The sequence below is a fragment of the Pezoporus wallicus genome, unplaced genomic scaffold (assembly GCF_028554395.1).
Source record: "Pezoporus wallicus isolate ANWC-B61680 ecotype Strahan unplaced genomic scaffold, APGP_CSIRO_Pwel_v1 contig_4816, whole genome shotgun sequence".
Lineage (NCBI taxonomy): Eukaryota > Metazoa > Chordata > Aves > Psittaciformes > Psittacidae > Pezoporus > Pezoporus wallicus.
In genome coordinates this window covers 4,730,563-4,750,911 of record NW_026640990.1, presented here as the reverse complement: position 1 = coordinate 4,750,911, position 20,349 = coordinate 4,730,563, and the positions used below count along the sequence as shown (strand labels likewise).

General features: G+C 35.5%; 1 protein-coding gene across 6 annotated transcripts in view; it reads left to right on the top strand.

Annotated features, from left to right (window-relative positions):
* RTKN2 (rhotekin 2) overlaps positions 1–20,349 on the top strand; it is a 49,704-nt gene that overhangs the window by 19,299 nt on the left and 10,056 nt on the right. For 4 of the 6 annotated variants that reach the window (XM_057421591.1, XM_057421589.1, XM_057421588.1 and 1 more), the window contains exons 2-9: positions 438–637; positions 2,588–2,646; positions 7,098–7,151; positions 8,047–8,164; positions 9,655–9,855; positions 14,512–14,606; positions 16,123–16,229; positions 17,247–17,378. In XM_057421591.1, coding sequence (XP_057277574.1) covers positions 438–637; positions 2,588–2,646; positions 7,098–7,151; positions 8,047–8,164; positions 9,655–9,855; positions 14,512–14,606; positions 16,123–16,229; positions 17,247–17,378 — 966 coding nt within the window. The remainder of the gene's footprint in view (positions 1–437; positions 638–2,587; positions 2,647–7,097; positions 7,152–8,046; positions 8,165–9,654; positions 9,856–14,511; positions 14,607–16,122; positions 16,230–17,246; positions 17,379–20,349) is intronic. The other 2 variants (XM_057421592.1, XM_057421593.1) reach the window with 2 other exon arrangements.

Sequence of the window (20,349 nt, the reverse complement as noted above, 5' to 3'; positions counted from 1 at the left end):
TAAATCAGAAATTAAATCAGAAATGTTTCTGATATTTTTCCGGAGTTTAGGGTTTATTCTAGTAGGGGTTACTATAAAAAGTGGGTTATTAAATTATAAGCTTTGCTCAGTGACCGTATGAGGGAACCATATGTTACAATCCTATGAATGACACCTTGAGGCATGTAAATTTTTAATAACTTTTAGATGCTATGGTTAGCTACCATGGAATTTCCGTGCATAATGGATATAATCAATCTGCTACATCCTGTGTTTTACTCTTTTTTTTTTTTTTTCCTGAAAAAAGAAACATCATTTTATGTTTAATAACAGTTGTTAACGGCTGCGTATAATTAAAACATAGGGTTTTCTATTCCAACTGTGAAATAGGTATAGCTGGTTTAAAAATTCAGGATACTATTGTTTTTTTTTAGTCCGTTGTTTTTTTGCATATCTAGGAGTACGACATTCAAGAGAAGATTAACTTTGAAATCCGCATGCGAGAAGGTATCTGTAAACTACTTGCAGTGAGCACACAAAAAGACCAACTCTTGCAAGCGGTTAAAAACCTGATGGTCTGCAATGCTCGTATACTTGCATACAGGACAGAGCTACAGAACCAGAAAGAAGAGCTGATTTCATGCAGAACCAGAGAACAGTGAGTAACACCTCAAATTCAAATAAAGCATTAGGAAGGAGGCTTTTGCTTACATAAATTCTTAGCAGCCTGTCTATGAAAGTGTATTTAAACCCTTCTTTCTGACTTTCCCCATACAAGCATACATTACTGTTGCCTTAAAACGTTACTTTATAAGACCATTCTAGTATCTTCTTTTTACTTTAGAAAATGAAATACAAGTCATGTTTTTCTGTATAGATTCTACTGAAATTAAACTGCAATTCAGCATCTGAATATCAGGTAACATAATAGTCAGATTTGCTTGATTACCTTTAAGATATAAAAAAGAGCCTAACTAAATCTGAAGGAACAAAACTGTCCAAGAATACACCTATTTTTCATTCTTTCTATTGTTATTAAGGTCACTTTAATGATGGAAGCATCATGGTTAATTGGTACCCTCTGCTGGCCACTTCTGTTAACTACAGGAAAGTAATCGAGTTGAAAAGATTCTTACATTGTAATTCTTGAATGAAGAGTATTTATTTGAATAGTGTCATAATTTTTGCCTAATGAAATATATTTTGGGTACAGTGTTGAGAATCATGGTGCAGAGACACTACTGCTCTTATGTTATTGCTTTAATGAAATATTACATTGCACTTTAGCATAGAAACTCCTTGAGTATGTGCTTAGCTCCAGTTAATTGTATCTATAGGAATAGTCCTGCTACTTTTGCTATTGCAAATGTGGTCTTATAGGAGATTATTGAAGGAAAGAACTGCATTTTCTGACTGCATCAACCATTACCATGAAAGCTGATTCTGAAAACTAGCACTTAAAATGTGTAGTGTTCTGTAATTATCACAACTGTATTGCTTTTTTCTACTAAGGTGAAGAAGACCTTTATAGCAATTCATCTTTAATTTATGTTTTTAATGATGGAATAGTATCAGGTATTTACTCAAGCCTCTGTCTGATGTTGTTCACCACAGAATGGTGATGACTAGAACGCGTCTAGAATAGGGCAGTAGTACTTGAAGTACTTGTATCTGTCATGCTTTGCTTAGAGTCTGTCTTAAGGGGTACTTTGAATTGTCAGTGGAGGTCATAAGAAGAGATGCATGCTATAGAGTTATTTCTCTACCATTTAGATCATATCTTTGACAGCTGATAATTCATTTGCACTTCTTTCAGCATTTGCCCAAGACTGGAATTTGGTTAAAGCTTAATCCAGATAAAATGATGATGTCTTAGAGAGGAAATTCTAGGGTTTTCAAAGGAATTTTGCCTGTTTCTTGTTATGTGCATCTGTAATCTGTGAGTTTGGAAGACACTAGAACTGTCTCTCGAAGTCAGGATATTGGTAGCAGCTAAAAATTTTCATTTCACCTTATTTGGTTAGGAGTTAGGAGCAGTAGCAGATATAAGGAAAGCACTCTATTGTTACTCATCTATAGATTGTTTTGATTCAATTTAAGGTTAACTTTGAGATCTGCACTCTGGCTGCTTAGTAGACTGTCTGCCTCCATGTAAAATCACAATAGTAAGAATGCAACATTTTATTATTAGTCTTTTAATAGAGGAGGTAGCAATTCTCTAACCAATAATAGAACTGATAAATTAAGTTGCTTACTCATTGATGTGTACAGCAGGAGAAAAGTTGATAACATATTTAATTCTATTGGAGCTAGAAAAGACAAGAAAGATGAATCTACTTGTCTTTAAATACTTGGGTTAAACAAGCTTTGGAGTAAAATCTTCTAGGGAATTAAGAAAATTGATGATGTACCTTCCTTCCAGATTATCCTCAAGAATCTTAATGACTCATATCTTAAACCAGAGATACCAAATTTAACTTTAAAGAAAAGCATTTGAAATGAGTTATAATGTGAAAACCCTGACACTTTTTGATGTTTAAAGGGTTGACTTTTGGAAGTCTAAATGCACAGATCTCAAGCCTCATTTTTCTTTTCTTCTTTTTGGCAGGCTTTCAGAAAATGGGAAAAAGGACCGGATGGCATGCAGAGCAAAGGTTGCTATATCAGGTAAGTGGCTGGGTATTCACTTAATTATGGGACCTAATTTGCTGGACAGTAACTTGTAATACAAACTCTACAAACAAGATTGTATTTTTAAAGTGTGTATGTGAGGGGCATAAATCCTCTTGTGCTTCAAGGGGACTTGTGCTTTTAAGTCACACACCTGCTTTTAAAGATCCTATCTAGTATTTCCATTTTCTGTTCAGGGGCTTTCACAGTGGAAAATACTTTTTTTCTATTTGTCATGAGGTACTGAATACATTTCAAAGCTAAGGAAGTGTGAATATGCTGATAATTTGTTTTTTTTCTCCCAACAAAGACAGACTTTGAAGGGATCATACAGGGTGTGGCTAACCAATTGAGGGCAGAATTATAACTAGTATGCAAATGTTATCTAATTACTGCAGATAACTACAACAGATACTGCAGATACTACAACAAAGGTATAGTGGTATGGCTTCCATGCAAAGTAGCAAGAATATTTAGCAGTCATTTCCAGTAGGCTGATAATACTGTTTCTTAGCCAGTTCTCAAACTTCAGCACTATGAATTTACCATTTTGTTTGCCTGTGCCAATAGTGGATGTTGCTACATTCAGCATTCCTGTAGTTGTTCATTGTGGCTGTTATGCTAGCTCTGCGAAGGGATCTGTTTGTACTTCCTTACCTGTTTAGTTAAAAATAAAACAGTGTTGGAGGGCTCACTGCTTAAACTGTTTAGGTTAATTCCACATATTTTGATAAATCTTTAAGCAAGGTAACGTCTAGTAGAAGAGTCATGAGCATTTGGTTCAATAATGTTTTCTGCCAGCACAGCTGTTTGAAGAATGCATCTGTCCTTCCTCCTTATGGTAGTTGAATGAAAGCATTTGTTTGTCTGTCTGTGCTGTGGTTGCACATTTCTTTGGATTTATGGAGTTATCTGCAGTGAAGTGTTTAAGATCATATAATGTACTTTTGTTATCTCTAGAAAATCAGAATTGTGTAAGGACTTATTTTTAGTATGAGAAATTTGTTTAAGATGTGAAATATTTAGCTAGTTTTTTGACGGGACAAGAGAGCAGAAGGTTGAAATACACCACTTCCTATTATATGCTCTCTGGTAATGATTCTGTCCAGTTACTAACATAGTGGTTCTCAAGCTTCTCTTATGATCCTCAGAAGTATGGCACAGATTGAGATGAAGAGCAGAGACAGACATCAAATACCTTGTGAACTCAAATCTGTGAGTGCTGGGATGCTGCCATGCCTTGTCCCTTTCAGATACTTGTGCCAGGAAGCCTAGCCAGCTCTGTTTTACAGCAGGAAAACCTAAATTATGTTCTTGACCTTTGCTGAGAGATTTATGCTGTCTATAGATCCGCTGTAATTAACTCATTTTCCACATTTTTTTGTTTAAGAAGAGAAAAATTGGGTACATGAGAAGTAATTGTGGCGACAAGCTTGTTTGTGCTTAGCAAGGGAGGAGCCTCTGCGCAAGACAGATGAATGCCTCCTTGGTTTCTCCTTTTATTGCCCTCTGACCCATTACCCTGTGTCAATTTAGCATGCCAAACCAGGTCCTGTCTGCTTCCACAGCTGCAGTATGTTCACACACTGTAAAGTCCCATTATTATTCTTTCCCTGTTTTTCCCAATCCTTGCGTAGCAAACCAGCATGTTACATTTCTTCTCTCTTGTATGCCAACCTTAAGTGTTTTTGAAACTGAAGTTGCCCTGCGTGTTTGGAAGGCACACGTGTGTGTGCCTGCCTTGTTGAGAATGCAGTTGTGAATACAGGCAGCGTGAATCAGGAGATGTCGTGACTGAATTGTCTGGGAGAGGCTGGAAATAAAGGAGTGAGTGGTAGTCCATGTAATATGACAGGACATGTAATTTAAGAACTGAAGATACAGGGTTTGGTTTTTTTTAGGGGAAAGTAATCCATCTACTTATAAATATATTAGCGTATCATATGGTTAGTACATGCCAGAAGCTTAAACTATTACCAAAAAAAAGTGTGATCATGTGGCCAACACTGAAAGTTCAGGAACAGCTATGCAGGAGTACCGAGGAATGTACTCCCACAGAAAGCAACTGTATGTCAGATACTGTGTGGGGAGTGCATTCCTTAATCTGCAGATTTTCACACTTGTATTATTTTTACTTATGTATCCCCCACATGTGTGAATAAATTATATATTTATGTTATCAATTATTTTGATAATACATTATCAAAAATATATCAGAAGATAATACATTAAATGTTGATCAAAAAGCATAATCATAATTTAAAGTAAGTTTAAAAAGAAATCATTGGCTTTAAATCTGATTAATTGTAGTGTTGGAATGTGTTCAGTTTGAATCTACATGGATTTACAGCTAATGGTAACTGAAATTAAGGTGTGTGAAAATTGATCTTTGATAAATGGCAGCACTTTCAATCCAAGAATGAATTGAAAACTGATTTACAAGTTACATGGAAACCTGTTCAAGCAATTGACTGTCTGTAGCCTGATGATTTTCTAAGTTACAAATTTTTCAGCTTGCATGATATTGAAAGTGGCATACAGAAGTAATCTTTAACCTAGTAATCTAATTGTTAACAAGACCTATTGAGCACATTAAAATTGTCAGAGTTTTCTATGATTAAAGGTGACAAAAAGCTTTTGTTGTAACTATTTTCACATATTTATGTAAATTTAAGACCTTTGTCTTTTCAGAAAGAAACATTCTGTGCTTTGCCTCTGACAGAGATAAATACATTTATGTTTTTAAGCTTGGAGAGAGACTTCTGTAACTGTTCTAATGAAACATGAAAATGTAGTGATAGGGGTTATGGGTTTAAACTTAAACAAGGGAGATTCAGGTTAGATATAAAGATGAAATTCTTTACTGTAAGGGTGGTGAGGCACTGGAATGAGTTGCCCAGAGAAGTGGTAAATGCTCCATCCCTGGAAGTGTTCAAGGCCAGGCTGGAGAGAGCCTTGGGTGACATGGTCTAGTGTGAGGCATCCCTGCCCATAGCAGTGGGGTTGGAACTAGATGATCTTAAGGTCCTTTCCAGTCCTAACCATACTATGATTCTATGAAACTACTTGTTTCCTTATTCAAAACCACTATTTTTAGAAATTCTTACTATGCAAATGTGTTTTTGGAAGGCAGTTTCAGAATGTGGTGATGTATTGATTTTTAGGAAACCGTGGCAGTCTAAAGCTGTATACTGGCAGTTTACTGTTGAAAATTTGTTAGTTTTCATGAACACTTAAAAATAGATGAATTTGCAAGTTTCAGAATTGAAATAGTGTGTTTAATAAGATGTCCCATAATATAATCAAAATTAGCTTAAATTTTATTTTTTTTATTTTATATAGCTTCTGAAACACTCTGACTATATGCACTTTCACTTAAATCAACAGTAAGTTCTGTGGGTAAAACCCTGTCAGAATACATGACAACCATGCCAAAATACCACTACTTTTTTGCATCTTAGCATACTGTATGTGGATTTTTCCATCAGTCTAGTATGGAGATCAGCACTAGAGACGGCAGTGCTTCCTTATAACATTATTACCGATTTTTACAAAAATACAGTTGAGCTAGTGCTGTTCACTGCTGCCATCATGTGTCACTTAATATATTGCATATACTTTTAAACAACACTCTGTTGTACTTACAAAAAGAACTTTGGATTTATAAAGGCCCACTGCATTTGTTTTTCAATAAGGGACTAATAAGAAACATTATGACTAGACCTGAGTCCTTGAAGCTGGAGGAGAATGTCATTCTACTCTGCTGGAGTGAGTAGATAAATTGGAAAATTTGTTGAAGAAAATACTTCCCTGGTATTAAAATGGCAAGAGCATGACTTAAAATAATGGCCTGTAATTGCCTCTCTAGTATGGCTCTGAAATAGAAGGATATCTGAATTTAAAAAAAAAAAAAAAAAAAAAGAGTTCTCAACTTTTTGTGCCAACTTAGACAATTCTGACTGGGAATGTGATTATAAGTGATACTTTCTCTGTGGTTAGCAAAACAAGACTTAAGTCTTTGCAGTATAAGTATCCCAGTCTTTCCATTAAACCAGGAAGTTTTTCTTCTTGCAGTTGGATGAGTGGTTTCCAGCAAAAGGCAAACAGAGTTTCGGGTTACATCTGTGCATAATAATGGGCTCAGAACTGTGTTCTCTCAGAACAGTTACACAGCCACTGTGAAATGTCGTTTCAGGTACTTTCAAATGAGATTTAAAATATTGTTTATTCTAGCATTTCTAAAAAAGACATTTCAAGATGGACTAATTGATGAATTTTCTTTTGAAATGGATAATAAAGTTGAAATAGTTATGCTGTTCTTTGGGTAGAAGGTCCTGTTACCCCCAGAACATCAGGAAAGGAAACAAGACGCTTTTCGTAATTTATTTTGATCACAGATCTACAGTATTGGCTATAACTTAATTTCCCTACTTTTTTTTTTTCTTTAGATATTCGAATACCATTAATGTGGAAAGGCTCTGATCACTTCAGCAATAAAGAAAGTATGTAAGATGTAATAACTACTGTGATAAACAATTGCTTATGCTTGCAAATTTAAACTGGATGGGGAAATCTGCACTCATTTTAACCCCTTCTTTGACCTTTCAGTAGGTCCATGTTTTAGTTGAAGTTGTTGGTTGTAGCAAGCTGAGTTAGTTCAAAGTCCTGTAGTTTTGAATGTTTAAACCCTGGTCTCTAGAAAAGTCCTCATAAGGAGAAATTCCAGAGGAAGCAACAGACAAGCGTTGCTATTAAATTGATAGCTGAGAAACTTCTGATTAAACATGTTGTTCTATGTGTTGTTTACACTTGAGAGAGTATATTGGAGCCTGTTTCCAGCGAGAAATTGAAATAAAAGTTGTCTGTTAGTGTTAAATATACTATTGTATAGTCTTCAAGTGCACGCGTTTCGCTGTGTCATGGAGATTAACCCTAAATCTGTTCCAGCTGTCGCCTGGCATTGACTTTACTTTGATTTTCAATACGGTCAGAGTGGCGAAGCATGGCGAAACATTCTAATCCTGTATAGTATATCCATAAAATGATATAGGCTTTGGATCAAATATTAGAGTTTTTTTGCTTAATATCAGCTTTATTTAACAAAATTATGTTTTTTACTAACATTTCTGAAGTTTCTACCACAAACTATAAGTGATTATCAGAAAAAGTTGAGCAGAGATAGGAATTTTTTTTCCTCTGTGAATATGGCTTTACCTTCACAGCAGCTTTGATAGCTCAATTATCATAAAATCCAGTGATGAAAATTTATGGTGGGAAGAATTGGAGATCAGTTCCTTAGAGGTCAGAATTACCATTACTTCTACTGCTGTTTACTGGAAGTATTTAGTATTGCAATATGTAATATGGCTAATAAAACATTTCTTTGGCCTTCTCCAGAATCACAGCGCTATGCAGTTTTTTGTTTGTTCAAAATGGGAGCTGAGGTTTTTGATACAGAGGTGGCTATTGTGGATAAAGCCGTAACAGATCTTTGTTTTGAAAATGTAACCATATTGTGAGTATAATTTGCTTCTGTTGAATAAAGTATGAATATTGCTGTTTCTTTTGAAAGTGGGTATGACTATGAGTAAAATTGACTGAGGTCCACTAAGTTTTTCTGTGGACAAAGGAATCAGTAGAGGTCCTGTGGATGGTGCAACCCCTTCTCTGGGAAGTTGGTTTTCATGTACGTAATGTTGCTGATTGTGCCACTTGAACTGTACTTCTTTTCATTTTTGCTATGCTGAAGCATTCGTCTTTATATGAAGAGATAAACAAACTTGTACCTCAAGGACAGAATTAGTTTACTACTAGAACCTGAAAGAATTATGAAAGTATAGGCATAGACGTTGCACCCAGCATTTTAAGTATTGTTCTGTACAGAAGGCTCTGATCTCTTTCCACACTTCGTGTTCTGTTACACCTATATGAACATGTGCTACAGCCACAGTCCGTATAGTTGAAGAATATGAAGAATACTAGACAGGAAATTATTCACTTGTCTTTAAAAGTAAGCTGGAAAACAGTAGAAAGGTATTCTCATAATTCTTTGTGCCTTAGAATTTTTAATAGAGTCCTGAGAGGTACTTAACTGCCCTCTCCCCCACCCTTTATTTTTTATATTAGCAGTTTAAATTTGGTCTCTTGAGGAAGATTGACTGGAAAGCTGAAACTACTTAAAATTTTAAATAAAGATCCTGAAAACTGAGTGGTTGAGAGAAAGTAGATCTTTAAATCAGATTTTCTTCAAAGATATGAAACTTGACCATTAGAATTTTCTGTGAAATACTGCAACAAAAGCAGAAGAGGCAGTCTAACTTGCCTTGTATCCCCCGAGATAGACAGACCTTCTTGTATAAAAGCCTTTGGGATGATTTCATTATGGGCATGTGTGTAATTAAATGATTTGTACCTGAAAGATGAGGTCATGCTTCCAGTCTGATGACTGAGCTTGAGAACAAGACAATCAATAGAAATGAAAAGAGAAAGCATAAGCTGTGGACAGAAGTTATGAATGACAATTTCTGTTGGTTATAAGTGAGATAGGATTTTTTTTTTTTTCCTGTAAATGTGAAGGGAATGGTGTGCAACTAAGATATCTTTAAAACAGCTCAATCTGATTTAGGGCCATAGGCATGGATAGGTTTTCGATTGTGATTTTTTGCATAACGGTAGAGGGCAGATTTAAGTATGTTTGAATGTTTTGCCTGTGTATTTCCATAACATGGGGGTTTTTTTCAGTTTTTAGCCTAAACGTTGAATTTCCTGTTTGCATTTGTTTATGGTTTAATTATAACCTCCATCTCATGGCTCCAACACTATGTTACTCCTGTGTACTCTAGTCTTTAATTCCATATTAATGTATGTCTTTGCCTGAATCTTATGGCATTCTTTCCCTTGATTAGAAATACATGTTATTTATTATATAAAGTAGCAGTAGCATTCCTTGCCTGCATACTCTGTTTATTAACAAATGCTCTGACATTTTCTCCTCCTCCCCTTCAGTGATGAAGCGAGACCAGATTTCCAGCTGAAGGTTGAAGTGTATAGTTGCTGTACAGAGGAGCCTTTATGTGTGACAAATACACCTAAGAAACTAGCAAAAAAGCTTAAAACATCGCTCAGCAAAGCTACAGGGAAGAAAATCAAAGCTTCACTGGAAGAAGACAGCACTGAATCTCTTTCGCCTCCTGACCCTGTCATCCAGTAAGGCATACGTATTGATATTCTGGTTTTATTGTTTTTAAAATAGAAATAAAACAAATGTATTGTAATCTTTTGGCAAATTGCCAATGAATTGTTTATTTCTGAATTTACCAAGTGGAAAAAAAAATTACATTTTAAATAGGAAATGAGAAAGCAAGTGTGAATTCCAGTTATGTTGCTCAGCCCTGGGACCTCGTTCTGATCTTGAAACACAAAAGTAGGCTTTATTTTTCTGCTATACAGCTAAATAGCTGGCAAATCCACTGTTACTTTCAAACCCTATAGTATTTTTAGTTTGACCTCTGGAGGAAATCAAGCTTGTACAATTTGTCTGTCTGGGTCCCTCTGTCCATCTACTTCTCCTTTTCCCTTTACCATTTACCCCCTCCCCATTTGCACCTAGCCAGTTTTACTTGTACTTGACAGAGAGGTAAACATGTCTAAAATCTACAGGTTGTGTTAAATAAAGAAGTGTGGTTTGTAGGCAGAAGAACCCTTTCTTATACCCTCTCCCCTAATGAAGCTGACCAAGTTCTTTTTTTGTGCCTGGGGTATATGCTGTGCACATGGGGACCATTCCACTTGCTGGCTTTTCAGTAAAACTGGACTGTCAAAGGCACTTTACAGTTACAAGCTGCTTAACAGGAGTTTTCTTAATTGACTTAAGCACAGAACATTTTAAAATGTCTTGCTGGTTTTCAGTGTTTGTAGAAATAAGTGCTGTTCCCAGTAATTTACCTGTTTCCTTTTAAAAACAATCTGAAGTCTTTCATGCATTTTTTTAAAGAAGCTAACTGCCCACTAATATTTCCTAGCTACTTTAATTTCATTAAGGTTTAAGCAGGCCAAGTACTTAAATTGTAAATACTAATGATATTTATTTTAAAATTATTATTTTTTTAAAAAGAAAGCAATGTTTTCAAGGAATTACTTTATTTTAGGCAGCTGAACAATAACGAATCAATGCCTAATTCTAATTACTGAATGTAGTCTTAATCTACCTTCATGTATCTATTTGCCTGGATTTCAAAAGGAAACATTCAAGCATATTCTACCTTTATCAAACTGATATTACTGTATACTGATACGACTGTTTCAATCAAAAATACACATCCAAGAGATCTGCTTCGCAGAGTGAAGCAAATTTCATTGCTAACTTTCCAGTGTGTTCCACCTAATGACAATGTATCTTTCAGTCTACATCATCTCAGGTCACTGTGCTTTCTACAAGCTCCAGCTGGGCGATGACACACTATCATTATAGTTTGCTTCAGATATAACCACTAGCTTATTTTCTGACCATACTTTCTAGAATATATATTGCCTGTCTTTTAAGGAAGAAGTATCTAGTAGATAATCTAAGTCGTTGCCTCTTCCCTTTTGTTTATCTTTTGGTTTCTTGATTGTGGTTGCATTTTCCTTTCCTCCATCTTGAAGTTTATTTTTTCTACTGTAAATAATCATCTTACAGTGACTGTTACTTGTTTAACAAAGTTAAATGAACAGTGATGTGTCTAATGATGCCTTTCCTAGGTGAATAAAAAAGATTCTTGAAAAGAAGGAAGTTATTATAGGCAGAAAATAAGTTGACAATTTTCTTTTTATTTTTTTTAGTAGAGTTTCCTTAAGATACATATTTGTAAGATCTTGATATGTAGCTCTTATAAAAGGGAAGGGATTGCAAGATTACAGAAGATCTTTCAAGCATTCCCAGAGCACTTTACTAGTCCAGTAGGTGAAATTCAACTGCAACAAAAGAGAGCTTTCTGTATTATATTAACATCTTTTTCTCAGTAGATTTAATTTGTACAGGCATTTTTCTTTTCAGAGCACCCATGGATGAAGTTCTCCATTTTCCAAAAACTTTATGATCCCTCTGCATGAAACTTCTTAGCTTAGAAATCTAAATCTCCCTGGTTAGTGAAGAAACTGTCAGCCTTGTAACTTCTTGTAAAAGTTTAGTGACAAAGTGTTTTGAACGCTTGCTTAGGTTAGTTAGCTTTCATTATACTCTTAATTATCTGTCAATTTCTATACAGTCTGCTGCCTGTTTATTTTTACTATTCTAGCCTCTTTTTTTTTAATATATAGGTATTTGTCCTAGTGAAGTTATACTTTTGAATTCCAGAGTGAGTAGGTTGCTGTTTGGATAAATCATTAGAGAGACTCCATGAAGTGCACGTTTATTCACTTGCAGAATGGGCCTCTGCATAGAGTTGTTATTGCCTTTTATGTATTGTCCTCCAGTGGGCTGAAGGCATGGTTGTGGTGTCTTTTTGAATTAGCAAATTCATAGTGATGTTTTGCTAGAAGTACACAGTCTATTCGAATGGCCTCTCTTTTACAACTGGGTTCTTTCTAGTACTGAAGGTTATCTTTGTTTTTGCCTTCTGTTATTTAAGGTCTGATTGAAAGGTGAGCATATTAGACTTTTTTCAGTTTTTTGTTTTTTTTTAATAATTCACAAATCCTCCACTCTGTATATCTGGATGAGCAAACTAACATTGAGATTTCCAGTACTGGGGCTAATATTCTGGAATCTGAGGTGTATTAATACACATTGATAGAAAGGGTGATATAGTTACACCTTCCCATGCCAGTGTCTCTGGGGCAACTTTGGTGCCTCTGTCTCTTGATCAGTAAACAGATTTAACAATGCACCTTTGCCACAGGCATGTTGTGGAGATGAACTGGTTTTTGTTTGTTTTTTTTTTTAATAAAGTTATTACATGGAAGAATACTATAGATTTGCAAAGCACTGAATGAGATGCAGCAGGCAGATTATTCTTCATTATACAGAGATATCGACAATTAAGGCAGTTAGCTAATTCTGTGAAATGTAGAAGCAAAACATAGTCAACAATCCTGAGTAGCCTGTTAAATCTGAAAAATGTTTGCAGATGAAACTTTTCTAAATCATATTGCAGCTGGCTGAAAGGAGTGACTTGTATTTTAGAATGAAAATTTTAGTGTGAAGCATATTTTAAAAGTGAAGTAGTTTGTTTTGCAAGGTTGTTGTGGTAATTAGTCATGGTTTAGGAAAAAAGTTTAAAATCAGCAAAGAAGTTTTTATCTGTGAAAAGAAACTGAACTTTTTTTTATATAGTTTAAATAGAATAGCAATGTATTGCTCAACTGCATAGCAGAACATAATCAGTGGAGAGTCCTCTGTTAGTGAACAGTCTAGCAGGGAATATATACAAATGCCAACAAGATTTCATTCATATTGCCCTCTTGTAATGTTTCACACTACTGTTTCTTCACTTGGACTGGTACATCATATTTAATTTTCTCTTTCTTCCCTTGAGATAGATGTGTAACGGATCTGCCTGCTAACAAACTTGCTACTTTCCTTCTCCTCTTTCATTAGGGTTAGGTAGGCATCTGCCCTGTTTCTCTGAAGATCCAAAGATTGTAAAAACATACATTCCCAATGTGCTATTAGGAAAAATAACATTTGAAAAATATTGTGATAGAAAGCTATTATTTTAGTGATGTTAGTGCAGTGGTGTCTTATCTTTTATACCACTAAGCTGTTTTATGCTCTCCTGAGGAGATCTTACACTAGATCCTGTTAGGGAGAGTAGTTAGTGACTTTGAGTGGTTTGTTTTCTTGTGAATTTTGTTTAAACAGCCATTAGCCAGGTGGAATTCTTACTGCATTGCTGAATTGTAAATCTGTTACTTGGTCTGAAGAGTATTTGGGGGAAGAGATTAAACGTGTACCAAATTTATACTAGTTTATTCCAAGAATTGCATTCCACATGCGCTGTGCTGAATTGTAAATGCATTTTTTTTTCCCTCAGCAAAATCCAAACCAAAGATATAACATTCTGAAACCGGTAAGCACATGTGAAAGAGTCCTTTATGCAACAAAACTGACTGTAGGACTTCTGCACAGATTTCTGCATGCAAAGAATCAACCTATTAGATAATATTAAAAAATACATATATAAATAACTGTTCTATAAAGTGTAGTCTACACAGGCAAAATAGAAGAGCAGAGCATCATGGAGGAGCAGTATAAAGCCTTTTAATTTTTAACCTGTATTTTCAGATGAAGTTTACGTCATCCATTGTTCTATGAACTATAGCAGTTTTTGAACCTATTACCAAATCTAGTTGCTTTAGGCTTAGGAATACAAGCGAATAAAAGCTGTAAAGCTATTTAAAGTTACTTGGTGTCTAACTGGAGGAGAGAGATGCTTTTAGCATCCTCAGGGTGCAGAGGGTTTGGATAGCACAACCTTTAGAGATCGGTTTGGCAGCCCTGGTCAGAAGTCTCCTGGCAGAGAGGTCCAGGAGAAGGCTATGGAAAGAGCCACCTGATGGAGCCTTGTGGCATTGGGCTAGAAGTTGTGGGGTGGGAGGGAACTAGAGGTATTCACTGAGTGGAGACAGGAGATAAGCTTATAGGAGGCAGATGAACAGACTGTGGGGCAGTGTTGGTTTACAAGGAAAACCAGAGATAGGGGAGTTCTGTGGGAAGAGGTTTTGGGGGGTGGCAATCTGTGATCACTAAGAGGTGCTGCCTTGCACCTTGGCATTCCCTAGTACCCAAATGTGTTACCTCAGGCGTGTCAAGACTTCCTTTAATTACTGCCTAAGTAATGTGAAGCAGAAATGCCTTAAATGTACCTTTTCTTTCAAATGTAGTGGAGCAAAATACAGTATGCTAGCATATACCACTTTGGGGCTGGAGAGTGCTGAGGACAATTTTAGGACTCACAACCTTACTGTTACAGGAAATGGTAAGTACATGTGGTACTAATTTAAGGAAATTAAAAAAAACAGTAACATTTTGCATTTCTCTCTCTTGTAAACTAGAGGCTTAAAGATATTATTTTTCTTGATACTTAATATAGAACAACTTTAATAAAATATTTAACGGCTCTAAAACAGGCATTTGTACACAGCTGAATAAACAGTAAGTTGAATAAAATTTCAAGTCCAGATGAAAATTTAATTCTTTTGGGAGTTTCTTCTGTCATTTGCATCTCGGTCTTAAGTGAGTTATAGCTATATACAAATTATTTCCCCTTCCTCACAACTGAGGAAGGGTATGAGAATGAAAAAAAGTTTTTTTCCTCTGTAGTCAGGAAGAAAGTAGAAAAATAGCTTCAGTTCAGCTAGGTTGTTTCAGGCCCAAATTTAGCAGAGGACATAAGCATGTGTGTTTGCATTTTGTGTTTTTCACTGTACTTAACCTCTGGGGCAGCACAAGTTGGCAGCAGTCAAGCTAGCTGCTAACACAGGGACTATGTTTATGCTGCAACTGAAGTTAATGATTTAAGTAGCAAGAGTACTGGTTTTGATACTTTGTCCATTATTTTCTGAAAGGATGGCCCCTCCCATAAGCCACCCTCTAATTGTTAACTTCAGACATGGGACTTTCGCTGTATTTCACTGTAGCAGCTGGGAACTTTACCTTTTACGGGTAAACTTGACCCCAAAGAGAACTTCCTTCTTTACACTGCACTAATTCTAAATACGTACAGATTTGGAGATTTATGGGGCATTTGTTTCTTGAAGGGTTGGATGATTAATTCTGAGTATCTTTGTAACCTTTATTAGTACTTTATACTCCTTCAAATTCCTTTTTCTGTCATTAATTCACATAAATTAGTCTGGTGAGAAATTACATACCTGGAAATTTTGATTCATTACAAGCATTTCTAAAACATGGCCAAAGACAGGGTAGTATCAATGGAATTTTGTATTACCTGCTTCTAATTACAGAAGAGAGAACCTATTGTATAGCAGAGCTGAGTGAGGAGGGATACTGTAGTTCATTAGAAAGTCCTTGGAATCCTGTATGCACTTCTGGTGCTGAAGACAGAAGTAGACAAAAATTCTAAGCCTTAATTAAACAATCTGCAGCAAAGTGCTCATATTTAAATGTAGCTGTGCATTGCAATGGGATAGGCTCAGGGATCCTGCTTAGATGAGGTGATCAGTGTATTTATCTTTCAAACTGTCTCTAGCTGTGAAATGAGATTTAGAGCTATACTTTATGTAAGAACAACTTGTTCTTGTAGAATATCATTTCATTTTTACATGATTTCTTCTTAATAAAAAGAACTTTATTAGATTAAACCTGATTTTTAGTTTTCAGTTACATGATGAAAACTCTTTCTTTAAATATAGAAATGTTTTTTTGCATTCATGATCTTAATGTAAAACTGGATAGAGAAAGTCAAATTATGTACATAGGGCAAAAGTTTAGAACTAAGTGTTGTCTTTCTTTTGCCTGGTCTTTTCCTCTAGAGGAATCCTCTTTTTGGCTACCCCTGTATGGAAACATGTGTTGCCGTTTAGTGGCTCAGCCTTCCTGCATGGCTAGGGATATGATGGCAGGTTTTCTTAATCAACAGGTAAGAAGACTTTGCTTGTGTTTACATCATCTTGTGTTAATAGCTGTCGCCAAGAGTCAATTGTTAAAATGTTTGCTTTTAGCTGAAGTGGTTTCTTGAGAACTGTTATTTTTCATGTGTTCTTTCTAGAGCAAGGGGAAAACCCTATCTCAAAACACTGTTCACAAACAGTATCTTCAGTGGCTAAGTGTGAAGAAATAGATGTTTCCTTGGCATGCTTATCAATAAAATTATTTAGGCTGTTACCTAAAGATCAAGTGTAGTAGTTGTTTCAGAATTGGTACTTGATGGCAATAGTTCTAATAAACCTATGGCCCTCATCCTTGTATCTGCTTCTCATTGTGCTAGCACAAGAGTTCATATCACAGCATGGGATAATCTGACTGGTGAACCAAGCTGTATTTAAACTCATTCCTTCAAAAATGATTCACGTGAACTCAGTTTACTTCTCTATTTTGGTTCATTGCACAACTAGGCAAATGGGAAGGTGTTAGTGGAGGGCCAGAGGGCTGGGTTATTTGTCAGGAGTGCTGAATTACAGTCTTTAAACTTGTTGTGAAACTATAATACATTTATGAAAGCTGTTCATAAAATTCATTTGAGAAAGTGGAAATGCTAGACAAATGCCTTTGACATTTGTTGAATGTACTGTGTATTTCCAAAGTGAGATACTCCTTTTATTTCTCTTACTGTGTAATTACTATAGCTAATAAAAGGTGGTTTCTTTCTTACAATGGACACCAGTTCTAGATTTCATTCTGTGTGAACCAGCAAATTCTGTGTTGTTAGAGTAACCAGGCAATAATTCTGCAAAAATTGTAAAACATCAAGACATTTAAAGCATTGGTAACATTTCAAAAGTCAGTGACTCTGAACTGTTCTGCAACAGAAAGTTTTTGTTTTAGGAAAGAATTAGGTGTGGCTAAGTTTTATTCACATAAGGCTGATCTGAACCTTATAATACACTTTTAATTTGTCGTTTATATTTGGCAACTTCTGACTATTTCTTCTTCTTAGCAAATGATAGGAAGTCTAACTAGCTGGAGGAGGCTATATTGCGTGCTAAGAGGTGGCAAACTCTTTTGTTACAACTCACCAGAAGAAATTGAGGCTAAACTGGAGCCAGCATTGGCAGTTCCCGTCAACAAGGTAAAATTTGTTGTATGGGTTTTTTATTTTGTTTGGGTTTTGTTTATTTCAGTGGAGGTTGTTTTTTTGGTTGGTTGGTTGATGTTTTTAAAGGCATGCTGTCATTTGGGCTCTAAGCTGCTGGTATGCAGAATGCTCTATAGTTAGTACGTGGGTGGGATATGCTTCAGTGAAATTTGCAGTCACTGAACTTTTTAGCAAGGTTATTACATTTCTTATCTGAGAAGGTAAGTTCCTTCTATTGCATTAGACTGGTTAACATAAAGATAAAAAAGAGGATGTTTTTCTTTAGGAAAAGTGGTAACTTCTTATATGACAGTTCTGTAAGACAGCTCTTGCAAATGTATTGCTTACAGTCCCTTAACAAAGCTCTGGTAGAATTTTGTCCTCAGCAAGGTGGAATTTTAACAAAAGCTGCTTTTGTGTTATTTGGCCACAGTCTTAATTAGAAGGAGAGCTAGAAAATTGTTCAAAATATTTCAGTGCCTTAAAATAAGCTGCTTTTCTTAATAGTGTTTTTTTAGAAGGCGTAATAACTTTGGAAGTTCTGCTCCCTAGAATGATGTTATTGCTGCTTTTCATGCCCTGGTTAGAAAGGCTAAGTTTAAAATGTAAAGTTAAAATGTTACTTACTATTTGGCTAAAGAAGCATTAAGTATTTAATTAGGAGTAATGTTTAAGTGTTCAATGTAGGAATATTATTGGAAGGACTTTTTAGAATGGTGATCATTAGAGTGAAGAGATGCTTTCAAAAACTGGTTTTAATGCAGTTATCAAGAGTTAATAGCACACAAGGGCAAGCTGAGGGATTTAATGTTATCTGTGATTGACATAGGTGGATTCATCTTACATAAGTAGACAGACACATTTGAAAACTGTGTTAAGCACAGGTCGATCTGGATTCTGCTGCTGTGTTACTGTGGATGTTTGATTCCAGCACTAATTCTGAAAGAAATATTCCTCTTGTCCAGTCATTTGTTAATGCTACCGCGCTGCTTTATACCCAGGGCAGGCATTAGGGCAGCTGACTGATGAATTGGGCAAGAGAACTGGTGTGGGTTAAAATTAGCTCATTTTGGGGGCAGGAGGAGGGTTGGCTTCAACTGTGATTCCCTTTAATAAAGTCTCTTAGCCAGTTCACTACATGGCTACACAAATGCTTGCGTGGTACAAGAAAGGGGCTAGGCTACGACTGGGAATGAGTAGGGACATGGATTAATAAAGAACTGCTTCTTGCAACAGCAATATCAGCTTTTGGTGGCTTTAAAGTTTCTGGAAAATATGACTGTATTCTTACCTATAGTGAGACCTGAATGTAAACCAAACACTTAAACCAGGTATAAGAATGTTACCTGTTTGTATTACTACTTCTTATTTAATTTGCTGAGATTCAAATTGATTCCTTAAATAAAACCACCATTCTGGTAGTGCTGTATCTATTAACAAAGTCATTTTTAATTCCAGTTGTTCATACATTTACATTAACTGTCTGAATGTCACTATAGTGAAACCAGTTAAGCAAGTTTACTTGCATACATCTTCAGTCACTTTTAATTGCACTACTTGGCCTTTGCCATAAGACTGTTTTCCAGCTGCTCACAATATGAGTTGAGAAATGTTAAACTTTAGTAAATTATAGAATTATTAAACCCATATGCTAAAATGTGACAGTAATTATTTTTAAAAAGTATCTATCAGGCTGCCTCGTATCTATCATTGTCTTGTCTCTGTTTTGGTCAATATCCTAGTTTTGCTTTTCCTTTTAAAATATCCATATTCTACTAAGGTATTTTGCTCCTTCCAAGTTACCAATATGCTCAGAACTTAACATCCAGCTTAATAAGCCTTTGCCTAGAAACTGTCCATATGTTTGCAGAGTATCCTTAAAGCTAACGTGTAGAAGGTACAAAAATAATGTATCTTATAGCATTTTACAGAAATGTCAGACTGCTGGAGAATATGACTGTGAATCCTTCTTCAATTTAAATTAAAACCAGAAAAAAAATCAATTTAAATGTATTTGGATACTTTACTACTGAAACAGTTTTTCTTGAAAATAACGCCTGCAGGTATTTTTTGACTTCTTTGTTATGAAATTTCTCTTACAGATTAAATGAAGGCAGACTAATCATATGGGCTTGTCTGTTATGTGTTGTTATAGAAACAGCAATTTCAAAATGAAAGTTGAGCTTGAACATCCACTCTAGACATTCTAACTAAAATCTTTTCTGGTTGCATATGTGGCATTTTCATTTGTAATGTGGAGCTGATCTTTTACATGTAATTGAAAGATACTTTTTGAAAAGTAATGAAATCATCTGGATTTATGAGAAACTCTCTGGAAAATATTCACACTGATAGCCTTATTTCCCATTCCTTTTGAATCGAGACTCAAAGAAGCCATTAAGACTAGCAAAGTCATTACTTCAACTTCAGATGACTTCACTGCTACTGCTGTTGAGCAAGAATGGTTCTGCAGTTCCTATTATGCAAGTGTTACTATTATTGTTCCAGCTAAATGTGATTATAACATATTATATTGTACAACTAAGTAGGAAAAGAGAAATGATATTTTCTGTAGCAAAGAAAATTTGCTGGAATCCAATTTGAACAAGAAATACTCCTTGTGAGCCAGTTCCTGAATTTTTTTCAGGTTTTCTTTAGTTTGAAATGAATAATAAAGGCCTTGCCTACACCTGATAGCTTAGCAAATAGGGGTGTGTGCCAGCATTTCACGTGAGTGCCTCAGTATTTGGAATACATATTCTATTGTATCCCGATTATAAAACTTTTTTTGTGTGCTGTGTATGCCTGAAGCTTGAGGAATTCTGGGATGTCGTTTCAAATTATCATAGGCTTGTGATTTTCTTCCTGGCGTATTTTGCCAGTGCAGTCTTTGCTGTGGTGCCATGCAGTGCAGCAGGCCCAGAGCTATCTCTGTTCATACTAATTGTTGAGGTCAACAGGATGA